At 38.5% G+C, this 22,860-nt stretch overlaps 1 protein-coding gene across 1 annotated transcript in view; it reads right to left on the bottom strand.

Annotated features, from left to right (window-relative positions):
- Positions 1-6,552: 6,552 nt before the first annotated feature.
- PLS3 (plastin 3) overlaps positions 6,553-22,860 on the bottom strand; it is a 42,000-nt gene continuing 25,692 nt past the window's right edge. Inside the window, exons 7-16 of the mRNA XM_007949976.2 lie at positions 21,277-21,419; positions 17,811-17,837; positions 17,447-17,542; positions 15,644-15,839; positions 13,509-13,587; positions 12,641-12,755; positions 11,927-12,060; positions 8,342-8,465; positions 8,002-8,126; positions 6,553-6,685 (exon numbers count right to left, since the gene is read on the bottom strand). Coding sequence (XP_007948167.1) covers positions 6,553-6,685; positions 8,002-8,126; positions 8,342-8,465; positions 11,927-12,060; positions 12,641-12,755; positions 13,509-13,587; positions 15,644-15,839; positions 17,447-17,542; positions 17,811-17,837; positions 21,277-21,419 — 1,172 coding nt within the window. The remainder of the gene's footprint in view (positions 6,686-8,001; positions 8,127-8,341; positions 8,466-11,926; positions 12,061-12,640; positions 12,756-13,508; positions 13,588-15,643; positions 15,840-17,446; positions 17,543-17,810; positions 17,838-21,276; positions 21,420-22,860) is intronic.

The following is a 22,860-nucleotide window of genomic DNA, read 5'->3' as shown; positions in this document are numbered from 1 at the left end:
TGGGGCTGGCGCGGGATCGGGCAGTGTTTCGTTCTGCTGTGCATGGGGTCACTATGAGTCGGAAACGACTCGACGGCACTTAACGACAACAACAACTTTCAAGGTTCTTTCTTTGTCTTTGATTTTGGAAAGTATGGTTATGATATGCCTTTCTGATTTTCTTTTGGGCTCTATCTATTTGGGGTTCACTGAACTTCTTGTATGCACATCTCATCTTTCATGATATTAGGTAAATTTTCTCCCAACAAATCTTTGACAATCTTCTTGGTGATTTTTTGTCTCTTCCTGTTCTGGAATTCCAGTCACAAGTAAATTAGCCCTCTTCATGGTATCCCAAATGAATCCTAACCTTTCTCCATATTGTTTAATATTTTTTTCAGATTGTTCCTCCAACAAATTGGTGTTGAGAGATTTGTCTTCAGTCTCCCTGTTCTGTGTTTTCATTGATTCATTTCTACTCCTTTGTCCTTCCGGTGTTTTATCCATTTCTGAAATTCTAATATTAATCTTTTGGATTTCTATTTGCATTTTTTGTATGGTTTCTAATTTTCCATTTAGTCAATTTGTTCTCGTGATTTTTTATAAAAATCTTGTAGTATGTTTTTCTGTGTTTCCACTGATTTTGTCTTTGGTTTTCTCCAACATTCTTTCAGTCCATTGAAGGTACCTAAATACAATCCTTTTGAATTCCTTATTAGGTAATTCTACTAGCGTTTCTTCCCCTGGAAGGGTTTCTGGCCCTGTACTTTGCCCTTTTATCTGAGGCATCATGTTCTTTTTTGGTGTGATTTGAAGTTGTGTGTTGTCTCTGTGACATTATAGTGTTAATGTATTAATTTGAGGAGCTCTGGTAGCTTAGTACCTAAGGCACTTGACTGCTAACCAGAAGACTGGTGGTTCAAAGCCACCAGCCACTCCTCTGAAGGAAGGTTGGGCAATGTACTTCCGTAGTGATACTGCCTCGGAAATCCAAGGAGGGGTCACTGAGTCAGGGCCAACTCGACAGCACATGACAACAATACACACAAACATTAATTTGATGATCTTATGTTGGTTTGCTTCACCCTGATTTGTTTGTTTTGTTCTGTTATAATATATCTAGGCAATAGGTCCTACTACCTGTCCCTGGGCAGATTTGGTAGCAGGTGAGAGTGTGGGTGCAAGTCTCTAATCATTGATTGTGCAGAGCAGCTGAGGGCAGGCTGGGCAGGTGTTGGCACTCGCCCAGTGGGTGGGGTAGCCAGTATTGGTGGGTATGTTTAGGTAGGGTCACTTGCTTCCAACTACTGGGGCAAGACAGAAAGAAAAAAGCAAGTTAGGGGGATGTGAGAGGAGAGAGGGAAAAAAAACAGGCATGAAGAGGGGAAACCTAAGAAGAAATTAAAGAGGAAAAAGGAAAAGAGGAAGGAAGAAAAACAAACAATGAAAAAACAAGAAACAAGTGGCAAGTGCTAGTCACCAAACACAGCCACAGTGGAAATGTGTCACTCGCTCTGCAGGCACATGGACCATCAAATAGAGGGTCAGGGGTGGCACTGCTGAACACAGAAGTAGTGGGTACTCATGTGAATGAAAAAGAAAAAGTAGGAAAAAAAACAATGGTGTGGGGAAGTGGGAGAAAGAGAAAAAGGAATGAAAGCAAGTGTGGGGGGAGGACTGAGCACAAGGAAAGAAGAGAGAAAAAAAAAAAACTGGCTTAAAGTGTTAGCTGTCAAAAGTGGCCGTTTAGATGCAACAATGGGTTTCTCCTCATCCAAGGCAAAGAAGAATGAAAAAAACTAAAGACACATGGAAACAATTAGTCCATGGGACTAGTGGACCATGTGAACTTCAGCCTATAGGACCAAGAGACCAGAACTAGATGGTGCCCAGCTACCATTGTCATACACTTGGACAGGGATCAGTGCAGGATATCCTGGATAGAGTGGGAGAACAATGTGAGACAAAACTCAAAATCATTATAAAAAAAAAAAAAAAAAAGACCAGGTTTGCTGGTCTGATGGAGCCTGGTGAGACACCCCCCTCCCCCAAGACTATGGCCCCTAGTTACCCTTCAGTTCTGGAACTGAACTCAGGATTGTGGCTTCCAGCCAAACAATGAACAGGCATATGGGGTGAACATTTGGATCAGGTAGATACACTCCTTAGAACGATCAGTCCTCAAAGAACAGAAGTATTTTTGCACAGGGAGATAGCTGGGGGGGAGGGTGCTGCAGTAATGCATAGGAAAGAAAGACACAGGGAAGAAAGCACTACAGGGAGGAGATGGGGAGCGAGCTGTTACATTGTGGGGAATTGCAATCAATGTCATGAAACAAAATGTGTATGAACTGTTGTATGGAAAATGAAATAGCTCTATAAACTCACTGAAATCACAATAAAAATTGGAAGAAAACCCACAGGAGTAGAAGGAATAGGGAGCTCCCTGCAGGATAGATCACATTGCTGTCCACCAAGGTAGGGGCAGAAATAAAAAGAAAGAAAAGAAGACAATGGGAAAAAAAAGGAAAAGGAAGATACTAAAGGTAAATAGGGTGGAGAATAAAAAAAGCAGCACAATACTGTAGAAAGTGCTGCCTACCAAACATGCCCATGGCAGAGTGCACACTCCTAATCAGGGAGGGGCAGGCAGGAGCTACTAACTGCATGGGCAGTGGGGGAGGGACTCCTGCTCGTTGGAGAAGCTTGAAGAACTAAACAAAACAAAACAAAAACCAAACTCACTGCCATGGAGTAGATTTTGACTCATAGAGACCCCTCCTTGGGTTTCTAGGGAAGTAACTTGCCCCATCTTCCTTCTGAGGAGTGGCTGGTGGGTTTGAACCGCCAGCCTTCTGGTTAGCAGTCAAATGCCTTGGGCACTAGGCCACCAGAGCTCCCTAAGAAAGGGGCGGGGGGAAGCAGCCCGGGACCTGTTGATATTTGAAAATACCTGTGGCATACCCTCCAGCCTCCCGGGAATAGGCAAGCCACCACAGTATGACAGACTGACCGGTAAGTAGTGGACCCAAATCATGTAACCTCCTATTTCACAGAATGTATCGTGGGCATTAAGTGATACACAACTGTCTTACGATGTAAGATATATAATGCAGCATTATATTTGCTAGCTGTAGAATCAAAGAACATGCTAGTGTTTAGTCTGATAACTATTACCAAAGAGCCTTCAATAAGTAGGTCTGTAAAATGTCCACCCTTCTTTCTGTGGTGTTAGAGAATGTCTGTATACCCATACCTTCACCTACATCAGATAATTAGCAGTTATTTAATTTTCATCAATATGATAGGTGAAAAAAAGAACAGTTAATTAAAAAAATAAAAAAGTTAGTCCTTGGTTGTTAAAATTGCAATAACCATGATTACTTTTGAGAACCAATATCCCTTTTTATGGTCACTGGTGAATTATAGTTTTTTGAGTTGATATTCATCTTCTTTCCACATTTTTCTACTAGAACTTTGTCTCATACAGATTTGCAACAACTCTTAATATATTAGTTATTTTAGCCCATTATATATCTAAATGTGATAGTTAAGGATGTGTCAACTTAGAGGGCCCATGATTGTTGCCTTCACAGCCTGTGAACCCACAACCTGCCATTTTTACCTGCTGATCTTGAGTTCATGCTGTATTGCCTGGCAATCTTAGGTTCCTCAGCCCATTCAGCTACATGAGTCAAGAGAAGTATCCAGCTTGATGTGTGACCCACGTACTTGGGACTACCCATCCTCTAAAACTCTGAATCATTTCCTTGAGATAAATCTCTTTATATATAAGCTTCACTGGTTTTGCTTCTCTAAGATAGTGAGAATCGCTAGTAGTGCAACAGTTAAGAGCTCTGTTGGTATAAGTCAGAATAGACTCCATAGAACTAACACCACCACCACCACCACCACTAATATGTTGCAATTTTGGGGGAAGAAAGAAGAAATGATGTGCCCAGTCCTATTGCTTTACATAAACAATTTGTAACCATCCCATGATGAATTCCTATAGGCCCAGGGTCTTGCACAGTGAACCACACAAGAAATTAGCTCCTTTTCTGAAGAAAAGGCAAGATGAAACAAACCTTTTTCTATCTTGCTTCAGAGGCATTTCAAAGCATTAGGGCTGCAGAGAAGAATCTTTGTACTTTGAAGGAGACTAGCTTGAATGAGCATAGAAAATGCAAGACAGAAGACTGGTCATAAGATGTGATTGTCCTTAGCTCATTGGTGGCTCTGGTATGTTTGCAGACTCTCCCTTTCTTTATACTTATAAAGGCTGTTTTTAAATTAAGAAAAATTAATCTATCATATGCTGCTAAACTTTTTATTCTTATTGTTGTTGTTGTTATGTGCCCTCGAGTAGGACCTGACTCATAGCGACCCCTCCCTGGGTTTCCAAGGCGGTATCACTATGGAAGTAGATTGCTCCATCTTCCTTCCGAGGAGTGGCTGGTGGGTTTGAACCGCCAGCCTTCTGGTTAGCAGTCAAGTGCCTTAGGCGCTACGCAACCAGAGCTCCCAGAGCTCCCTTAGTCATCTATATTTTGACTTTCCTTATTGTGAAACCCAAGTTGTCACATGGTATTTTTAGTTTAGCTCTTAGAGGTTTTGTATCATACTTAGCAAGGTTTTTCCTACTCTCAGACTATAAATGCAAGATATTTTATAACACCTTGTAAGCAGATCCTCAAGAACTACACTTCATGTTATTCACTTGCACAAAGGCTTAAAATGGTAACATAAATCACTGGTTCTTAATTAGGGGTAATTTTGTCCCGAGAGGACATTTGGTCACATCTGGAGACATTTCTGGTTGTCACAACTGAGGAGTGTGCTGATGGCATCTAGTGGGTAGATGTCAAGGATACTGCCAAACATTCTGCATGTACGGAATAGCCTCTCAAAAAATAGAATCATCCAACCCAAACTGTCAGTAGTGCTAAGGTTGAGAAAACCACCCATAAAATCTCTCTCCTCCTTGATTGTTCAGAATCCTATAGTTTCAGTCTTCTGTATATCCTAGAACACTGAAAAGAATTGAGGAAGATGGGAAAAAAGAAAAAGGAAGGAACTAGATAAGGAAAGTTTCATAAAGTGGACAAAGCCATCACAACCCATTTGTACTATCTTTCATTGAGTCCTGCCATTTCAGCTCCAAGGGAGCTCTGGCAATGCAGTGCCTAAAGCATTTGACTCCTGACCACAGAAGGATGGCAGTTAAAACGCACCAGTCACTCCGCGGAAGGAAAGATGTACCACACTGGAAACCCAGTGGGGGTCGCTATGAGTCGGAATCGACTCATAGTGGGTTATTTTTTTTAATTTCAGCTGCAAAAGTCCAACTTTAACAAACATCATTTTATAGAAAATACCCCACAAAAATGAGTTAAAATATTGCAGAAAAAAATGGCAAGCATCATTGGCATACGACTAAGGGACAGAAGCATGAAGAAGAGATTAATTATTATGTAAATGCCTTTATTTGAACTAGTACATTGCTACCTGATTACATCACTTTTCAGAGTTAGAGTAACATTAGGATCTTGAACTATAGCAAATAGCTTGACACAGCAAGAGTACATTAAGTTCTACATATATAATTTTTTTTATTTTTTTATTTAGTGACCACATTTCCTTGTTTTAGGTGTAAAATTTAAAAAATATTGTACACTTAGCATACTTGCTCTACTGCATCCTGGCTAACTTCTGAGCACTCTCTTTCTTCCAAGGTGTCATATTCAACAGTATTTTAAATTGAAAGAGAGAGCTTGATGATACAGGTTTCAACAAAAGAAGCATGTATTGAACCAAGTATTTTAAGACAAAATATATCAACTGTTTACAGCTTGGGTGGTGGGAAGATGCAAATTTAGGGTATATTTTTTTCCCTCTACCTACAATGTATGTTTTTTACTTACTTGAAGACTCCTTAAAAAAAGTAGCAAAATCAGCAATCTTGTTTAATGTAATCAAAATATTCTTAAATGTACAAAAAAGGATCATGTAGAAAGAATACTGTAAAAAGATACCGATCTTAAGAATAAAAGAATACGAAAAGTGTCTATTACATTCTGTGCAGCCAGTTACTTCTGCAAATTTCCAGTACTATAAAGATAAGCAAAGGATACTCATATCCAAATACCTCTGACCAGAGTTCTCCACACACTGGATGGAAAGGAAAATTACTATCTAACAATACTCATATCCAATCATCTAAGCAAGGCCCAAGATATGGACAATTTAAGAGGGAAAAGATACATAGAGATATAACATAAAGCAACAGGAAATGTCCAAGGCAGCAATCTAGGAGGAGAGAGACTAAAATGGTTTGGCTGTGAGAACATTTCAGGTGTGCCTGACAAACCCACCACTGACTATGGGAAAAGAACACTTGTTTTTATTAAAACTCTTTCCCCTGAGTGCTCTGATGATGTAGTCTCATTACTCAAAAGTAAAAAGTCCTTTAAATGGCCAACATTCTTAAGCCATGAGCACTGCAACTTGCAAATAGCTGACCTGTTAATCATGCACCTGGGAATAAGGTTGCTTTTATTCAGATTGGTTATTTTACACTCTCTTCATCCCCCTGCCCATCAAGCATGCAAACACGGTCATGACCATCTTGGGCTTTACTTCCACAAGGTCTTCAGGGAGAGCGTAGACTCTGGCTCCAATTCTTCTAGCCATTGACACAGCATATCTAATTTTTGAGGAAACACAAGTTAAAATGGGCATTCTTCATCAGTCAAGAAGACAATATGAAACATTAATTTTTTCTCATATAATCATTTGGTTAAAATGCCAAAATTCTCTATCAAGAGTTAAATCAGAATGAGTTGCTTTTTTTTTTGGTCTTATTTTCTGTTTTGTTTTGGAGTTCAGTTTTTAAACTACAGTAGGTTTTATATTCTATTACCTGGGGATTATCAGTCCCAGGTAACAGAATAAAATAAGAATTAAGCTTAGAGCATTGACTTCATAGAAAAGTGAAAAATTATATATAATTACCCAGACTCTCTGTACATAGTCAATAATGTTGGTTTTCTCTTAAGTATGTAATAAGATAACATACGCTTCTCATGTGATCTTAGAAATTATGCCAGATGCTAGTTTCATGCCAGTTTCTGAGATAGGTACAGTAAATACTTTCAAATATTCAAGAGAGGGGAGAGTAGGTTACAAGTACATGAACAGAGTGGCCTGACCAAGAAAAGAAATGGTAGGTAGAGAAGGGAAGAAAGAATTGACATAGCCAACTAGAGGAATCTGCAGGATCACAGCTTAACTAATGAAGCATTTCTAGGGGTTTTGTAACAGTCATCCTTAAAAAGATTATTAAACCATCAAGTTGCTGGAAAGAGAAGTTTCAGGAGTTTTCTGTTTTGTTTTGTTTTAATATTATGGATATCAATCTTTTATCTTATATGCTGCAAATATATTTTTAAGGAAGGAACGAACAATGTGCCCAATTCTGAAGCTTTGCAGGAATACTTCTTAGCTATCTTATGAAGCATTTCAGTGTACACTAGTAAAGCCTTCATGGGTCACCCTCGAAGCCAAGTCACAGTCTAGGTCCTTGGCAATGAAGGGATGAGATAGGTATAAAAAGATGTTCTCAATAATGTTGACATGCAAGGCATAGTCTTCTGCTGAAGATGAACAATATGCTCTCTGCCAGTTCAGGGACCAAAGAAGACTAAGGCATGAATACACTCAGATCATTTTTTCCTTGGTGTAAATTTTGTAGATGTTTTGTATAACAGTATTTCTGTAATCCACTACACATCAGCAATTGATCAAGAACCTACTACACGTCAGGGACAAAGTAAACTTACATTTTTTTCATTTCATCTTTACATTTAACCTTATTGTCCCCATCTTAGTAATGAAGAAATAGACTTGAAGAGGCTTCTCCCAGGTAACAATACTCTTACATGGCAGAGCCTGAATTAGAACACTTATCTGCCTGGCTGCAAAGCCTGTGCCCAATCCGTGATATTATGCAGGCTCCCTTACTTGGCGTTGTTGTGCTTGTCATCTTCTGTTAGATTGCCACTCTTAACGAGGTCATAGTTAATGCAGCCTGGCTGGATGGCATCAATTAAATCCACAACTGCCAAACTAGAGCTGATCGTCTTGTCCTAATTTAAAAGGATAACAAATGTGAGCATTTCACCATGTACACATTAATATGTCATTGCATAGATTAAGTGCCAAAAACAAAGCCAAGCTAATTAAAAGAGAATCCTGCCATTAGTCCAACAATAATTCCCAGTTACAAAAAAACCAGAGGTGGTTCTTCCACATTACACATATCTTCCAGCAAACATAATGTTCAATGGTGAAGGATTTTTACCTTAAAACTCTGAATGGAAGATGATTTTCCAGCTTCCTTCAATGTTCTGTTGACCCAGTTTACAATGATGTCATCATTGGCTTTCTGACCCTCTCCGAGATCTTCCAGGACATTCAGGGTGTATCTTAAGAGAAGAATCAGGAAAAAAGAAGGTCACTGATCTACGTTATGAGAGAAAATGGAAACATTACATATCTGTAGTTACTGAGTCGACCCCATGTGTTACAAAGTAGAACCATAGGGTCTTCCTGACTATAATCTTTCCAGAAACAGACCAGCAGGGCTTTCTTCTGTGGCGCTGCTGGGGGGTGTGAACTGCCAACCTTTAGGGAAATAGTTGAGCAAAAACCCTGTGTGCCACCCAGGGACCTACATTAGAATGATGTTTTCACTTCCATTAATTTTATTCTTTAGGTTTGAAACACTAAAGATTGCATGGGAAGACAGTCACACTACATGAAAAAAAATATTTCAAGTAGTAGTGTCTCATCTTTGTGGTGATGGAAGGACAGATTTGTGGTGCGTTTTTCTCTTTCTTTTTATTTATTTTGTTGCTGTTGAGAATATACACAGCAAAACATCCGTCAGTTCAACAGTTTCTACATGTACACCGTAGTGATACTGATTACATGCTTTGAGGCTTCATTCCCACCCTCCTTTTCTGAGTTGTTCCTCCATCATCAACATAAACTCATTGCCTTCTATGGTTCCTATCTTTCGAGTTGCTGTTGTCAATTTAACCCCATACAGACAGTTCTTTAAAAAGCATAATGCTCAAGGAAGACTTTTTTTGTGTAGTTAAGCTAAACTATTGTTCCGTTTTAGATTTCAGGGGATAGTTTTGGTTTAAGGTCTAAAGATTATCTCAGGGCAATAGTTTCAGGGGTTCATCTGGCCTCCATGTGTCCAGAAAGTCCTGAATCCATGAGGATTTTAAATTCTACAATTTCCCCCTTTTGATCAGAATTCTTCTATGGAACCTTTGATCAAAATGTTCAGTAACGGTAGTCAGGCACCATACAGTTATGGTTTCATGTCAAAGAAGGCAGTTGTTCCTGGGGGTAATAAGCCACATATTTCATATCCTCCTCTTATTCCTGATTCTCCTTCTTCCATTGTTCCAGGTGAATACAGACCACTATTTGTGCCTTCGAGGGCCACTTGCAAGCTTTTAAGACGCAGACACTACACATCATACTGAGAGGTGTAACAGAAGCACTAAACACAGTAGGCCAATTAACTGGGATGGCCCATGGAACTAAGCCTAAACTTCCAAACCATGAAACCAAATCCTATGAGGTGTTTGATTGTATGCAGGCAGCCTCATTGTTGTTGTTGTTGCTATGTGCCGTCGAGTCGACACTGACTTATAGCAAAGCCTCAGCAACTACTCTTTTTTTGCTATTGTTATAAGTATTATATCACACAACTTTTGCCAATTCATCTTTTTACATGTGTACATCTTATTATTACAATAATTAGCTGAGCTGCCCTACTTTTATTCAATGTGATTTTTCCACCATTGTTAATCCCCCCACCCTCCTCCTTCCTGTCCCTGGTAACCATTAATAAACTTTGCTCTTTATACATTTGCCTTTTCTGTCTTTTATAGTATATAAGTGAGGTCATACAATATTTGTCCTTTTGTGACTGACTTATTTTGCTCAGTGTAACAAGTTCCACCTATACTGTAGCATGTGTTTAATTTCTCATACTGGCTGAGTAGCATTCTATTGTATGTATGTACCACATTTTGTCTTTCCATTCATCTGCTGATGTGCATTTAGATTGTTTCTATCTTTTGGCTACTGTGAATAGTGTGGCATTGAACATTGGTGTAGAAGTCCCTTTTTGAGATTCTGCTTTTAAGTCTTTTGGCTAGTCTAATTATTAATATTTTGAGGAACAACCACACTGTTTTCCACAACACTTGTATCACTTTGCATTCCCACCAACAGTGGACAAGGGTTCCAATTTTCCCACATACTTGCCAACATTTGTTAATATTATTATTATTTTAAATCTCAGCCACTGTGGTAGGAGTGTATGTCTTTGTATGTCATTGTAGTTTTGATTTGTATCTCTCTGATGGCTAAGGAAAGGAACCCTGGTGGTATAGTGGTTAAGGCATTTGGATGCTAACCCAAAAGCTTGCTGGTTCAAACCCACCAGCTACTACATGGAAGAAAGATGAGGCAGTCTGCATCGGTAAAGATTTATAGACTTGGAAACCCAATGGGGTTCCATTACAAGTCAGAATTGACTCAATGGCAGTGTTGGTTTGGTTTGGTTTGATGGCTAATGATGCTGAGCATATTCTCATGTGTTTGGTGGCCATTTGAATGTCCTCTTCAGTGAAAAGTTTATTCAAATCCTTTGCCCATTTTATGACTGGGTTTTTTGCCTTTTTGTTGTTGAAATTTTATATATTTTTTGGTTATTAGGCTTGACAGCATTGCCCCTGCTAATTCTACAGATTTTATGGTTTTAGTTTGTACATTTAGGTCCTTAACTCCATTTTAAGTTTCTTTTTGTGTATGGTGTGAGGCAAGGATCCTATTTCTTTTTTCTGCATGGGGAAATTCAATTTTCCTAGCACCATTTATTGAAGAGATTCTTCTTCCCCTATATCAAATGTATTTAATACCCTTTTCAAAAATCAGTTGACTGTAGATATGTGGGTTTATTTCTAGACTCCCAATTTTATTCCATTGGTCTATGTGTGTACTGTTATAGCAATACCAAGTTGTTTTGATTGCTATAAGTGTATATTATGTTTTAAAATCCAGAAATATGAGTTCTACTTTGTTCTTCTCCTTCAGCATTGTTTTTAGCTATTTTGGGCCTCCTGCCTTTCCATATAAAGTTGAGGACTGGTTTTCTGTTTCTGTAAAAGCGGCAGATGGAATTTTGAATGAGACTGGATTTGTGGTGTTTAATAAGCAAGCCCATCAGTTTATCACCAGCACATTTTGTACTATTCCGCCAGTGATAATGACTTCAAAGAAGTTGTGCTTTGGCTGGTACCCAGTCATAATAAATGCATTACAGTTAAGAGATGTTCAGTTTTCTAATGGATATATCATTATGTTCATAATTTCTTCTGACAAAGTCTTTATTAACTGATTCTAAATGAGTCTCTGAATCAGGTTTCATATGGAAACTGGAATGTTCATAGTTCTTCTGCCTAATTTACTAGGAGCCATCTCCTGTGGAATATCCCATAGAAAAATTCATTATTTAAGCTTGCTTGGGAGCCCTAGTGGCACAGTGGTTTATTAATGTGAAGCTGCTAACAGAAAGGTTGGTGGTTTCAACCTACCAGCTGCTCCAGGGGAGAAGAGGAGGCAGTCTGCTTCTGGAAAGATTTCAGCTTTGGAAAAATTATAGAGCAGTTCTAACTCTGGCCTATAGGATCACTATGAGTTCAAATTGACTCAATGTCAATGGGTTTTTTAGAAGCTCATTTCAGAGCAGAAATATATTTCAAACCTGCAGTCATTGATATGTTTGGTTAAAAATAACAATCAAAGCACATCCCTGTGTTATAAGAGTGAGACCTATAGATGCAACTGTGTACTCTACCTTCTCATCAGCTGCCAGACTAAAGCTAAAGTCAGCGTTTGGTTTCCATCATTCAAGTCTTGCCCTCCAATGCCAACCAGGGAGAATTTGGCAGGATGTTTCCCTAATTCAACAGCATAGTTGCAGTTTTCTAGCTGCAAACACAAAAAAGCAAACAGTTAAAGATTTTCATTTGTTTCATCTGCACACATTCATATGTGATACTAAGTGATTAGGACACCAAAACAAATAAAACACACCTCCTGTCCTCAAGTAGCTTCGAGTCAAGAGTTTTCAAAACAAAACAAAAACCAATTGAGAACCCTAGGATATTCTTTAAACTTGGAACTCAAACTCCTCCCAGAAGTCAACTTTCAGACAAATGACCGAAAAAAGCTAGGGCTCATGAAATAAATAATAGGACTCACTGGTACTGTGCTCCTCTAAACAACCATCCAAATGAAACTAAATGGTAAGCATCTACCCTAGACCAAAGATAAGAAGGTAAGGGGTAGTAGGGAAACTAGATTAATGGAATCAGAACAACCAGAATGCAAATAATAAGAATGCTGACACACTGGGAAAAATGTAATCAATGTCACTGAATAATGAGTATAGAGATTGTTAAATGATAATTTGTTATGTAAACTTTCAACAGAATACTGTTTTTTTTTAACAAAACAAACAGGATAAAAATACTTTGTAACAACAATATGCAGAAACTTAATTATCTACCTTTTTCATGTTGGCTCCAAGTTTTGGGTATGGAGGTTTATTAACTTTACTCCAGTCAACAGGAACTTTAATTCGTTCATATAACTGTAAGATTACCAGGGCATCTTGCAGGTCACTAACAGATTTAAAAATAATTTAACCAGTTTAATCAGTGTTTTCAGACAGCTTGCCTTTTGCTTTCCTTAAAAAAACAGTAACACTACACTCTCAAACAAAATAGATGAACCCCAACACTCATATTTTCGGTCAACCTCTGCTGAAAACAGAGCTAAGACCATCCCATTTACTTAACGGTATTTATTGAGAGATTATTGTGAGCAAAAGCACTATTCTGGAGGTTAAGTACACATTAAAGTCCCTACATTAAAGTCAGAAAGATAAGAAACAAGTACATGGATAAATACATAATATGATTTTGGGGTATATGTAAGTGCTACAATAAAAAGAACTACGGTTAGTTAGAGTTTGAGAGTGACAAGCTGTTGTCAGCTCCTCTGAATTGGTGGTGTGATCTACAAGGAAGTGAGGCCTAAGGAGATTTGGGCAAAGAACATTCCCGAACAGTTAGCGGATAGGCCCTGAGGCATCATGGATGGTCTCCCTAAGGCATCCCCTGGTCTTTGTTTCAAAACAGAAACTGTCTGCTGCTCCCCAGGGTACTAGAAAGACATTTATACATTCTCTCACTTAGAGTTCAGGACCATGTAAAGAAATAATTTGGGCTTTTGTGTATTTGGCAAATCATAGTGTAAATCACCACTCAAAATTTTCCAATATAAAAATACTTGCTAAAAACTAAAAGCTAGAAACTTTTTAGAGCGGTAATTATCTGTTCACAAATGTTTACAATAGCAGTAGGAAGGCTTACGCATAGAGATGGTTGACATGGGGATTAACACCGAGAGAGTTCATCCAGTTACGGAAGGTTCGTTCTTCACGAGTTTCTCCTATTAAAAATATTCACAAAATTTATTTTCATAAACCATATATATGTGTATGTAGTGTAATCCATACACGAAATTATTTTATCTGCTCTATACAGATCTAAAATGAGCCCCGGTGGCACAACTAAGTGCTGAGCTAAGTGCTCGGCTGCTAATGGAAAGGTTGGTGGTTGATTGGGTTCTCCGTGAGGGAGAAAGATGGGACAGTCTGCTTCCATACAGATTACAGCTTTGGAAACCCTGTGGGGCAGTTCTAGTCTGTCTTAAAGGGTCATTACAAGACAGAATTGACTCAATGGTGGTGAGTTTAATTTGGTATAGAAGAAAACTGTCTCTGTTAACCATGAGTTTAAATTATAATGAGCCTTGATTATATCTATTGTTTCCTGTAACTCACATACAGAGGAGCCCTGGTGGTGCAGTGGTTAAGCGCTTGGCTGCCAACCAAAAAGTCAGCAGTTCAAATCCACCAGCGATTCCCCAAGAGAAAGACCTGCCATTCAGGTCCCATAAATACTATAGCCTAGGAAATCCTATGGGGCAGTTCTACTCTTTCCTATAGGATCACTAGGACTCAGAATTGACTTCATGGCAATGGTGTTTTGTTTTTTTTTTAAATATAGGTCTAAAAGTTTTATCCAACATGAATTTTCATGCATTCCATCTAGATACATCCTTCTGTTTTTGATTTGTTAAATGTTAAAATTAAAGAATATATGTTTACAACCAATTAAGCAATTCAGAGGTTTATGACTTTTTATATTGCCTTTTCCCATGAATCCTTCTCCAATATCAACCCCAAATCTCGTACCTCAAATTAAGCAATGTTATCAGTGTAGTTCATATTTGAAAATTGTTTCTATGTTCATATGAACACATGTTGTTGTTGTTATGTGCAATCGAGTCAGGCTTGACTCATAGTGACCTCCCTTTGGGTTTCCAAGAAAGTATCACTACGGAAGTAGATTGCCCAACCTTCCTTCCGAGGAGTGGCTGGTGGGTTTGAACCACTAGCATTCTGGTTAGTAGTCAAGTGCCTTAGGCACTATGCTACCAAAGCTCTTATATGAACACATACTCATATTAATTTAAGATTTCCTTCTATTTTTTATTGTTTGTTTTTCAATTGTGATGAAAATATACATGTTCTCTATCCATTTTAAAACACCAAACTACACATGATTACTACTGTCACATGCTTATATCATAGGACCAAATTACCTGAAACTTCAAAAGCATCAAATTGAAAGACTGTATAGCAATGCCATTGGACAATCAATCAACTGGATACATTTTCTAATATTTAAATATTAAATATTATGCACATATAACCTGGAAAAGGTAAACAGTGCTTTTCCAAAAATTAAATAAATAATTACCATGTATTATATATTTTTTCTTTTTTTTTTTGAGGAAAGATGGGTGAAGTAAGCTAGAACTTATGCCAGTTACTCTGTGGACAAATTAAATACACACACCCCCATATGTATATACACACATATACATATATGTCTGCGTACATATACATACACACACACACGTATGTATGCACGCACACACACATACGTATACCTAACCAAACCACACTCACTGCCATTGAGTCGATTCTGACTCATAGCGACCCCCATATTGGGTTGCGTTTCCAAGGCTGTAAACCTTTGCAGAAGCAGTACACCTCATCTTTCTTCCATGGAGCAGCTGGTGGGTTCAAACCACCATATAAAATACATACATACATATAAAATGTACAAGCTGTATTTTATGCATATATAAAGTTTTCAGGTGAGAAGCTTTAAAAGCAGTCTAACTCACAAATATTACAACAAACCAAAGCACTGGTTTACTAAATGTCCTTACACTAAGTGACCATAGATTATTTTACTTTAAAAAGTTCATTTGTATTGTCACTTTCTATCAGCTGGTACATTTTACTCACTGATGAAGTGTACTTCATATATATATATATGCTTGAGGAAACTGGAGAAAGAAATTTAGGAAGTCAGGATTATGAAATTATCCTATAATATCACACATTAGGATTTGAGAAACCTCTAGTTACCTTCTAATAAAGTCCAGTCAATATCCTGGTTCTCTGGCTTAGTTAGTGCTGGGTATTTATTAAACAGGTTGGCCACAAAGGCTAAGTTCAGTTTGGGGTTTCCACTGACAACATCAGCAGGGGTAACAAACTGTCTGCAACCTAATTTGTCTGCTTGTTGAAGCATACTCTCAGCTCTCTTCAAATCATCTGTTTCCTGTTTAAGGAAAATAAGACAACTTTTTTAAAAGGCCATGCTAAAAATATAGAAATGTTTCCTTACAATCATCAGCTGGATATACAATTCTACTTTCTCTTAGTCAACATATGGTCCTTATTATAAAATTGTTTTGAATGGGGGGAGGGGGGGAGTTGATCATGCTGGATGTGCAGTACTTTGAAAACACCCTAGATGGTGCCAGATCATATATTTAACTAAAGAGTATATTTAATTCAGTTGGGAGTACTTCTTCTGTGATGCTCAAATGCGTTAAGAATAAAAGCTGAAATTCTTCAGATTTTTTAAATGAGGCCATTAAGGAGGTATAAAACTAATAAAGATGAAGGACACTGGAAAGCAAGGAAAAAGCATAAGCAAAGGTCAGAGGTAAAATGAGTGGGGAAGACTGAGGCACCTAGGATGTTGGTGGGATGCAATAGGTTGGGGGGATGCAGAGTCATGGGAAATAACACTGGCTGGAAGTGATGGTACCCTGCAAATTGTTAATGTGCTTGGCTGTTGGAGGTTAACCTCCAGAGGAATCTCGGAAGAAGAGTTTAGCAATCTATTTCTGAAAAATCAGTCATTGAAATGCAATGGGGCACAGTGCTACTCTGACACACATGAGGTCACCATTAGTCACAGTCATCGCAACAGCAATGATTTAGTGGTGATGGAGCAAGACTGTGTAGGGCTTTAGCAGAGCATTTTAAACTGAATTCTAGAGTTAATGGGGAATTCATTCTAGGATTCTAAGAGGAAAACAGATAAAGAAAGATGCGGTTTAAGAAGATCAATCAGGGAAGATTAACTGAAGAATCACAGAGAGTGGTGCCATTTACCCAGGCCTAAGTTCACCTGACGAGCCATCACAGACAGCTTCCTTACTCCACAGGATGGACTTTTATCTCAACCAACAGTGACATGAGCCCAAGAGCACTGGCAGGGGCAAATGTAAATGGTTTAACCAGTATAATCCATAGGCTAGGCAGTGGATTTTGTTTAGTTACTAGAATGCATTCCATACCTGGTGGTAACAGAACCTAACAGCTTTGAGCTGGAAGTAACTTAATGGTCTAGTCCAATTTCTTACTTCATAGATGAGCAAAGTGGGATCCAATTTTGAGAAAGAACTTGTCTAAGGTCACCAAACAAATTAGTGATATAACCAGGGAAAATGATCAAGGACAGTGGTTCCCCAAACCGGAATTCATGGATCAGGAGTGAATATGTAATCAGATTCACACTTTCTTTAATGCAGGAATATTATAGCTGCATACATGGATAGGCATTCATTAAAAATACTACTGGGGTTATATTCCAAGTACTTAGAAAAGGTTAGCCTCTAAATTGTGCTTATATTTCACTTTGTCCATACTTGTCTCAGATAGGAGACAATTTGTGTTTTTTGTTTGCATAAATAAATTACATATACATTAATAAGGTTTTAAAACCTTAAAAGTAAGTTTTTAAAACTATGCTGGAAAAGCATTAAAAAGAATGCTTAAAGTTGTCAACACCATTACATGCAACTGAAGAATTATTTATAAGAAATTGACAATAATTTTGAAAGACTTATAAATCAAAAGAATACCTATACTTACATTGAAACCTGACATGTTAATATCTATCCGTGGTTCACCTTCCTTTTGTCCTTTTGGTGCAATTTGATTGAGAAGATGGAAATAGGCTTTAGAATCCTACAAATGAATTGAAAATGTCAGTTAGATCATATTTACAAAGAATAAATGTATCTTATTGTCCCATATCTGAGAGGATACTGGCATTGCATTTTGTGAGAACACATGGCACAAATCTTGTAATTTAACAGACATTTTCCCCAAGAAAGCCCATCAATCTGGCCTTAGATTTGTCTTCCATGGGGATCAATTGGATTTTCATGTGGCTGTACAATTTATTGAAGTCATCAATGTAATAATGCTTGTAAACACAAAACTAGTTCTGTACCTTCACTGAATTACTGAAGTCAATAAGCTTGATAGACAAAACAATCAAGAAAAAGAGAGCAGAAATCCAGGAAGCATAAGGAAAGAGAAAAGAAACAGGTTACATAATTACCAAGCACTAGAGATACCATGAACTGTGGAGAAGAGATAAGTTGGGGTAAAGATGTATAGACGTGACAAAATGTTTTAAATGAGAAATATTTTCAGTTGGCGAGATAACATTTAACCATCTATGAATCTGAATTTACTTAAAACCTTTATGAATCTGAATATATTTCACCCTTTATGAATATGAATACACTTAACAAAATAAGCTTTTTTTTTTTAAGCCATGGAACTTTTCCATCACTTGAAAGTTTACTTGGAATCGCAGTATATATAAAACATACTGATGGAGTTACTCCTGCTGTTGGTGAGATGGGGTGTTGTGGGGTGGGTGAATTTGGGAGGTGTGGACACGCTGCAGAAAATAGCTTGAAAACCACTGTACTAATGCAAACACTTTTATTAAGTGTCTTCACACATGGCAAGTGTGTTAATATAACCTCCAGGTGAATTGCGTTGATATGCAGATTACTGGTACCAACTCCAGATCTGCCAAATCTGACCCTCTGACAGCTGTAGGAAGGTGCACCTTCATCCACCTACCCTAGTGAGTCAACACACTGCTGCCATACATGGTTCTCAGAATGGTGGAAATCAGATGAACAAAACCCATTTTAGTGTGGTTCATGAAATGCAAACTCTAACGCTGCCATCAGCAGGCATAGGACTTACCTCCTTCTAAGAACAGTGCATCACAGTTTGGGAAGTGTTTTCACTCACAAATTACCTGCTACAAGCACATAAGCACTTCATAATGTAACCCTATGCACATGAGTGGGAGCTCTGGTAGCATAGTGGCTAAGGCACTTGACTGCTAACCACCAGCCACTCCTCGGAAGGAAGGTTGGGCAATCCTACTTCCGTAGTGATACTGCCTCGGAAACCCAAGGAGGGGTCGCTATGAGTCGGGGCCAACTCCACAGCACATACCAACAACAACAACAACATGCACATGAGCAGAACAGGTGAAAAACAGACCCAGAAGACTGAGACTTCACAACCATGAAAGAGGGTTTACAGGTGAAAATTTGAACTTGGATAAGGTGGAAGTAACTTTTCTTATTACCAACCAATCCTTTGTTTTCTTAAAATATTCAAAGAAGAGAGTAAGGAGGAACCTGCAGACCTTTTCTGGCAATCTTCAAAGACAGACCATCACTTCTGCCACACTGTATTCATTAGCAATGAGTCACTGAGTCCAGCTCACACTCAAAAGGAAAGACATCTCTTGAAGGAATGAGTAATAAAGGCATTTTAGACATATTTGAAAACCACTACAAGCCTTAAAAGTATGTAGGAAACTGATCCAAAACACACACAGCTTTGTAACATTTCACTGAAAAGGTATTTATAAGAGAAAATCACAAACACCTTCACTGTCCAACCATAGAGAAGTGGTTGAGTAAAAAAGTATGTGCACGTGATGCAGCTCTTTCAAATGTTTTCTGAAAGTTATCAATAGCAAACGAAAGCTCCTATTATGGCATTATAGGAAAAAGAGAGAGAATGTGAGCACACAGTGGAAATACAGACATGGGAAAAGATTAAAAGGAAATAAAATTAAAGGTTAAAATTGAAAAGTACATCTTCAAGGCAGGTTTCATTTTAAAAAGATTTTTTTTCTAATACATTTAAAATATTGCCCATTGCATTTAATCTGCTTATGAATGGTTTTCAGAAACACATCTAATGCATAAAGCAAAATCTACCCGGCTAAAGATGTTGTCTATGTCAAAAGAAGGTATGAGGTTAGTTGGCTTTATAAATTTTGGGTTACCCTTAATTTTTTTTTATTATTATTAGGATTTGGGTGAAGATTTACAGAGTAAATTCACTTTTCATACAGCAGTTCACATATACTTTGTCTCATGTCATTGACCAAAATTTACAATGCAGCAGCTCCCCTCCCACTTCCCCCCCACAGTTACCTCCTCCCAGTGTCCATCCCTTCATACTCTTCTGCACCCTGAGCTATCTCCCTGTGCATAAGCAGCCCTTCCTTCTCCCATGATTGTTCTCTCCAGGGCGTGTGTCTACTTGAGGTAAATGTTTAACTCACATGCCTGTACTTTGTTTGGGTTACCCTTAATTTTGACTGATGAAATCATAAGTACAAATATCTCATTGCTCTCTCTCACCACTGGACAAATTGACACGATTACAGAATATTATTTTCACAACCTTGTTGACCCTATCGTTGGTTCATGTCATATGATGAAGATCCTCAAGTTTGTCCTGTGTCCCAAACATCTGGATTTGGGAGAGTGGAATCAATGTGTTACAATAGTTCTGGCCCTCTATTATCCCTGAGAAGGCAAAGGCAACCTGTGGTAAATCAATGCAACCAGTGTCTCCTCGAGTTGCTCTAGTTGCTTGCTTCCCTACTGCCATGTTAGGCAGTGAGCACCAAAATTCAATTCAATGCAGGGTATATGCGATGGCTTTATATGTGCTAGGTGTGCAGGCAGTGCAGTGGTAGAATTCTTGCTTTCCATTTGGGAGACTAGGTTCCGTTTCTAGCTGACGCACTTCACGCACAGCACCATTCATCTGTCCATGGAGGCCTGTGTGTTACCATGATGCTGGACAGGTTTCAGTGGAGCTTTCAGACTAACAGAGACGAGGATGAAAGGCCTAAAAATCAGCCAATTAATACCCTATGGATCACAATGATTCAAGTCACAAATGCACAGGGCAGCATTTCATTTCATTGTACATGGGGTCACCCTGAGCTGGGGATGATTTGATGCTCATTAATGATGACAATATATGGGCCAGATACTGTGTCAAAGGTGGGCTTCAGTGGGAGAACACTGGGGCAGGGGCTAGGGCAGGGGACACAGACATAAAGAGGTCTCAGAAAGGCAGTTAGGAATAAAATGGTCATGACTCATCCCTTTATACTCCATGCTCAAAAAGAAAAAAGAAAATCACTGCCATCGAGTTGAATCTGACACATATCGACCGCTCCTTGGGTTTCCGAGGCAGTAGCTCTACAGAACTAGATTGCCCAGCCTGCCCTCTGAGGAGTGGCTGGTGGGTTTGAACCACCAGCCTTCTGGTTATCAGTCAAATGCCTTATGCACTACACAATCAGAGCTCCCATACTCCATGTTCAACAGTAGGCAAAATGTGAAGTTACAAGTATAATACATATTTCTATCCATTTCTACAAAATGAAAGTGAGAGAAAGCTTATGCTCCTTACTTGGCACCACCTCTCTCCTGAAATCTACCATCAGAATGAAGAGACAACAAGGCTTGGTAATAACATACTGTTAGGATCTTCCCTCTGTTAATATGAATGAAATCTCCCAAGCCATTCTTGAATCCAAACAATGTTATGGTCCTCTGCAGAGTTACCTTGATGTCAGCACTGAAGTTATTGATTTTTTGCCAGCCTGAGTTTTCCAAATGAAAGTTTGCCCATCGAAGCAAAAGTTCTTCTGGAGACAATTTCATAAGCTCCTCCAACGTCTCACCATCTCGGAGCAAAGCAGCCAAGGCTGTAAGAAAAAACCCCACAATCAGTGTAGGATATGGTAATGATCATTACAAGTTCATTCAGTCTTCTGAGACCTAAGTAAGGCACAGTTTCTAGTTTCAAGGTCCTTATGTACATTGCCCTATCTTCCTTCCACAGAGTGGCTGGTGGATTTGAACCACCAGCCTTCTTGGTTAGCAGTCAAATGCCTTAGGCACTATGCCTCCAGAGCTCCATTTTATAATCTAATAGGAAAGATAAATATGTAAGTAGATAATTGTAATACAAGATGATAGAAATAAAGACATGGTATTAAGACTATAAAGCAGATATATATTTATTTCTTCTCTTTTTTAAAAGTTATTTTCCACATTCCAAGTATTAAATGAGGCTATAGCTTCAAAGTTTAAAATTTTTGTATTTTACCCTATAGTTACATAAATTTTTCATATTTCATGATTTAAAAATCATTGATTTCATGGAGGATCTTTAAAAATTAGCAACAATTTAATTAACCTTTTGGTTAAAGGAGTACAGAAACACTACGGTATTTCTATTTGAGTATAATCAATAAATTAACTCTTAAAAGGGCACAAACATTTTGAAAAGCATTATGATTCAACACTGTATTTTCAGTAGCACCTAATATGTAAAGACTACTTAATGTTTTTTTTTGTTTGTTTGTTTTTGTTGTTGAATTCAATGTGTGGAAGAAGGCAAAGATTTTGGGGTAAATAGGTAACAGGTGAAAGCTTGGGTGTTTGCACAGACTGTCTAAATGTAAGCATGGCTATAAGGAGTTGTAAATCCTTATGTAATAATTACCTGCCAGGAAAGGAAAGGAGACTAATGGAACAAGAAGACTGGAACTGCCTGATTTCTGAAGGCAAATGTCATCTCTGATGGCTTCTGTTTCATCCTGCGTCATTTGGCACACAGGGATTTATGTAAGGGCAGAGGGAGTGTAGCCATTTTTACAGAATCCCCCTTTTGCTTCCCTTCTCCACCAGATCAGAGGCTCAAAGGGTTAAACAGCCTGCCCCTATGTGCCTGAGACCTCACCAACGATAAATGATTTATGGCACGAGTCCATGTAATTTTGTTTTCCCTCCTTCCTTTTAGGAGCTCTGATAGCATAGTGCCTAAGGCACTTGACTGCTAACCAGAAGGCTGGCGGTTCAAACCCACCAGCCACTCCTCGGAAGGAAGATGGGGCAATCTACTTCCGTAGTGATACTGCCTCAGAAACCCAAGGAGGGGTTGCTATGAGTCGAGTCTGACTTGACGGCACATAACAACAACAACTCCTTCCTTTTAAATGGACTTCAACTCCTTTAACAAGATAACCACTACTATCAAGAAGGCTAACAGAATCATTTCTTCACTCAGAGGTAGGTACCTTTGAGTCGACTCAAAGTGTGAGTGTAGCAAAATCTTGAAAGTGCAAAAACTAAAAATCTTAC

The sequence above is a fragment of the Orycteropus afer genome, unplaced genomic scaffold, assembly GCF_000298275.1.
Source record: "Orycteropus afer afer isolate SDZICR_OR568_19922 unplaced genomic scaffold, OryAfe1.0 scaffold00259, whole genome shotgun sequence".
Lineage (NCBI taxonomy): Eukaryota > Metazoa > Chordata > Mammalia > Tubulidentata > Orycteropodidae > Orycteropus > Orycteropus afer.
The sequence above is the reverse complement of the archived record's forward strand: the minus strand, read 5'-3'. Positions and strand labels throughout refer to the sequence as shown.